This window comes from Geospiza fortis, unplaced genomic scaffold (assembly GCF_000277835.1).
Source record: "Geospiza fortis unplaced genomic scaffold, GeoFor_1.0 scaffold112, whole genome shotgun sequence".
NCBI classification, from domain to species: domain Eukaryota; kingdom Metazoa; phylum Chordata; class Aves; order Passeriformes; family Thraupidae; genus Geospiza; species Geospiza fortis.
In genome coordinates, this window is record NW_005054298.1 from 18,242,722 (window position 1) to 18,247,713 (window position 4,992).

The 4,992-nt window shown below is 39.1% G+C and overlaps 1 protein-coding gene across 1 annotated transcript in view; it reads left to right on the top strand.

Annotated features, from left to right (window-relative positions):
* The first annotated feature begins 2,791 nt into the window (after nt 1-2,791).
* GORASP2 (golgi reassembly stacking protein 2) overlaps nt 2,792-4,992 on the top strand; it is an 8,053-nt gene continuing 5,852 nt past the window's right edge. Inside the window, exons 1-4 of the mRNA XM_031055821.1 lie at nt 2,792-2,890; nt 3,613-3,816; nt 4,244-4,330; nt 4,780-4,910. Coding sequence (XP_030911681.1) covers nt 3,673-3,816; nt 4,244-4,330; nt 4,780-4,910 — 362 coding nt within the window. The 5' untranslated portion in view covers nt 2,792-2,890; nt 3,613-3,672. The remainder of the gene's footprint in view (nt 2,891-3,612; nt 3,817-4,243; nt 4,331-4,779; nt 4,911-4,992) is intronic.

Sequence of the window (4,992 nt, forward strand, 5' to 3'; positions counted from 1 at the left end):
AGTTTTTCCATGCCCACTTAGAAACAAACCGTGCAGAGGTGTTCAGGATTGTGATGGGTTTGGGGCAAGGAGTTCAACGTCTGAAGATACTTTCTGCAAACAAATCATTTGGAACTTGGAAACTCTCTCAGTCCTTTCATCAGTTTGGGGCAGAACACAGATTTAGTATTCTAAGTAAGTTATTTATCCATCCAGGTGTCAGTGAGCTTGACATTGATGGATGCTGAACATATGTAGGTGTCATTTATTGTATGTACTCCATCTTATTTCAAAAAGTTGCTCTATTGAATAGTGGCCACTCTTAACTCACAGTGTTCAGGACATAATCTCTTGGAGGTCATTAGGGAGGGATAATGTCAGGATGCAGGGGGTTTCTTGTGATTTTGGTATGGCTTGGTTTTTTATTTCAAAGAAGTTTCATTTAGAAATGGAGGAAAATCTCTGAATGAGATGAAGTCTGGCCTTTCATGATTTCAAGGCCATGACATATATCCAGTCCCAGAAATCTGATGTGTTATGCTGGATGCACTGATTTTTAATGCTGAGGTTTAACTAACATGTGACATCTTCTTCCCAGAAACTGTTTTCCCAGAAAGTTCTGAAACCATCTGCTGATTTAATTTTGGTATAAAGCCTGCATATCAGGTTCATTAAAAACACAAACTGTAAGTTCCTGTATGACCTATGCAATAGATGGTGGAATAAGAGAGAGAGAGAGAGAGAGAGAGGTTATTAGAGTATTTTCATGTCACTTCTCTAAACTGAGGGAAGAACAACAAAGAGCATAAACTCATCCTACAATCACTACTCAAACCCAGGGGAGGAGAGGATGTTTTGAATTACTTGATTACAAGAGAAACTGCAAGTCTGAGAATACCATTATGGATCATGTCTATAGGAAAGCAGAGGTTTTTATTCTCCTTTCACAAAACTGTTTAACGTCTCTTTGACTGGGAGGTCTCAAGTATTCAACGCAGTAAGTAAATGCTTTCAACATTTGGGAAGAATAATTCATGTAGTGAATTTTAGCCTCTCTGTGGCTTTTCTCCTAAGCTAAAATTTCTGTTTGTGGAGGCTGTCCTCAGGTAGCCATACATTATTGCAGGTTTGAAGAAACAGTCCACAAATGCCAAAGCCACATGCACAATGTGCTGGGAGTTTCTGTGTAGCTGGAGCCAGGGCGTCTGCCCCATGCAGCTTGGCTTATACTTTCACCTTATTCCCTGGTGCACAGTTTGGTGTCTGATCTCTGGCTGTTTTGGTGAGAACAGACAGGGTGAGTAAATAACATGGAGGCAATAGTTTGGATCTAGTTAGAGGGACTGCAGGATATTTGGTGACTGGCAGAGGTGGTTCCATATATTTAATTCTTGGAGAAGGAGAATACCTGTACCCCAGCTGTAGGACATTATTTCCAAGGAGCATACAGACATCTTGAAGAGACACTTCTACAGACACAGTTCAAGTCCTAGTTAGAAATTATAAATGTGGACTTTGGGGATGTTATTGTTGCCTCAGTGATTCTTATTACTTTGGGATGTTGTTGATTTCATACTCTTTTGCTGCTTTACAAATCTTGGACAGCAATCAATGTGTGTGTGATGTGACTCTGGAATTACTAATTCCAGACTTAGGTTATGTGACTAATGTTCTAAGCTTTGGGCATCTGTTACCCACAAGTAATCTGAGTTTTTTCCAAGCTCTGATTTTATGAACATGTTGAGCAGAGATAAATAAAATTCTAGAAAAACGGTTTTATTAGTAATCAAGCACTTTTAAAATTCCACATTAGGATATTTTGTTCTAAATAAGTCATGTTAAGAAAATTCAGTTCCTGCAGAATCAGGCCAGAATTGAACAATCAAATACATTTTTACCACTTCTGTCAGGTAGAATAATATGTAATGTAAGGAACTGCACTGTAAAGGGTAATGTTTTTTTACATCTTTTTGGAAGGTGATTGTAGTACATAAAAGAAAAAGCCAGTGGGTAAAATGAATCAGCTTCCAGTCAGAAAAAGAACATCCTTACCAAAAAAGCTGTAGGAAAAATCTGACAGCCATGTTAGAGTTACTTTTCATTGTCAGCAATGCAAGCAATAGTGAAAAAATAACATTGGCAAAATGTCTCTCAGTTATTCCATTTGGAATTAAAAGTATGCTTTTAGCTTCTGGGAGTAATGTGTATCCAAAACTTAGGTCCTGTCTTAGTGGAGTGGTTGAATTATTTGAGCTGCCATGGCTGCAAAATTGCATGTCCCTTTTCCTGCAACCTGAAGGTGTGTTAATGAAATCTGGTTGTACAGATGCCCTCTGTGTCTCAAGAATGTCACCAGGTGTTTAATCACGAGATAACGGCCTGTGCTTACAGATGTGACTCTCCTGTTCCTTTAGTAAGCATAAGATAAAAAGCAAGGGCCAATGTTGGTACTGCTATGGAAAGATAGTACTTTTAAACCAACCTTTTCAGAATTCATTAACCTTGTCCTTTCACTATAATCTCCTTTCTTGAAACAAATACTTACAACTTATCTGATGCAACTGTTAAGCACTGCTTTTCCCTGGGAGTGGCAGCTGCTGTCACTCCTCAATTTATAAATTACTAATTCTTTTGAAATATCTGTATTTTATTTTTTTAAGGGAGGGATTTTTTGGTTTTATAGATTGTATTATTATATTTGAATATTTTAAAATTATATATACAAATATTAGCAGCTTCTAGAACTACAGCTGGCAAAAGTAGAAATATAATTCTAATCTATGAATCAGCATTGGAACACTTTTACTAAATTCTTGTTTAACTTTGTTAGGTACAAGAAAACTCACCAGGGCATAGAGCTGGATTGGAGCCATTCTTTGATTTTATTGTGTCCATTAATGGTTCAAGATTGGTAAGTGTGTTGCTATTTTATACCTTTGAATATAATCATTGTGTTGAGAATCTGATATTTATAGGTAAATGGATTTGTTTTATTTAAATGTATATAAAATATTTCTTCTTATTTTAAAATGAGGAAGGCAAACTGCATCAGGAATTGATTTCCTTCACCCTGTAGGAACAGTTCTGTTGAGTTTAGCTGGAGGATAAGACAGACATGCTCTCTGCAGACATCTGCACCAAGACAGAATTGCCTGCTGATCGACCCCTCGTGGCTTATGCTAGTGCCCTCCTAGTTGTGTTTGCTTCCATGAGCACTCACAAACTTCCCACAGTCCAAACAGGCTGAGTGAAAAGCTGCTGTCAGAGCTGTTTTCTGGGCAGGAGGCAGGGAGGGAGCTTCCAAGCAGAGCTATCATTAAACAGCAGACCATCATAGCTGTGGAAAAAACCAGCTGTGGGAAGCTCTGTGCCAGTACGCCTGCATTCAAGAAAGCCTCTGAACCAGCTGGAGTGTTTCCCTTTTGGAAAGTATGACCTGTTACTGTGAAGTCCCAGGGGTTTTCCAGAGTTGTATTCTAGAATTGTGAAGGGACTGGAAACCTGTTACAAAGCAGCTGTTAATACATGTTCTGGTAATGTGCAGTGTAGCACCTTTGGAATACAAGTGTTGCTGTAGAACTGAATGCTTGTTCTGTCAAACGCTGACCCAAGCTCTTTTTTAAACATTTGCAGAATAAAGACAATGACACTCTCAAGGACCTGCTGAAAGCAAACGTTGAAAAACCTGTAAAAATGCTTGTGTACAGTAGCAAAACACTGGAACTGAGAGAAACATCTGTAACCCCCAGCAACATGTGGGGTGGGCAGGGCCTGCTGGGAGTGAGCATTCGCTTCTGCAGCTTTGATGGGGCCAATGAAAACGTCTGGCACGTCTTGGTACGTATGGACTTGGAAATGTTCTCAGTCCTGGTGTTTCTGTCTTTCTGTTGAAAAGTAACTTGCATGGGATGTGCAAGTTAACAAGTCATGAGATCAAATTGGTCTCATTGATCAAATTGGCTTTGATTGATTTTGGGTTTGGGAAGACTTTTGAACCTTCTCACAAATGTATATTTGTGACTGTATTGTCAAGTCTTGTGTTTAAATGAATGGGTTTGTACAGTACTTAGAGATACTGTATTTGATACAACACCAGAACCATATGGAAAGGGACTGCCATAGAGCCAGTGTTTCATTAGTTCATTACTGTGTTGAAAACTTGGCCAGTTTGTCTGACACAGAGCTTGTGTGAAGTGCATATCTGTCTGTCCTGCTATACCCTGACATTTACATAGTGGTTTGTAACTTTCCATCTTGAAACTAGGAGGTGGAGCCAAATTCTCCTGCTGCATTAGCTGGACTCAGACCTCATAGTGACTATATCATTGGAGCAGATACTGTCATGAATGAGGTAAGTATAAAAAATAAGATCTTTATTTTTTGAAAACTAAAAACCCAGTTGTACCAGGGCAGTTTGAAACACCCCTGGCTCTGTCGCTGTTCAGTGTGAATGGAAATCAGATGCAAAGAAGAAGGAGCTCTGGTGTGGTGCCTCTTCTTAAAGGCAATCCTGGAAATAAGAACTGCTCTTAAATGTCTTCATGATATGTCAGATACAAACTTTTGTACTCTAAAATTAATATTTTGCATAGCAGATTTGAAATCTGGGTTTTGCCACGTGTTCTGAGCTGTGCTAGCAAAACACATTTTGAAGTTGGCCTTTTGATAAAACAGCAGCACTGCGAAATCTGCAGCGTGGCTGTTACCAGAGTCCATTACAGAAATCAGGACTAGGATGATCTAATCCCAAATGATAAAATAAGGACAACAAAGCCCTTACTCATTTTTCTCTTTTTGCAGTCTGAAGATCTCTTTTCCCTTATTGAAACACATGAAGCAAAGCCATTAAAACTTTATGTGTACAACACAGACACAGATAATTGTCGGGAAGTGGTGATTACTCCAAATTCTGCCTGGGGTGGAGAAGGCAGGTAAGGAGAATGTGTTACAGGGGGATGGGGCAACTTTCTTATAGCACCAGCCTGAAAACTGCTGGGTTTAACTTTTCCACAA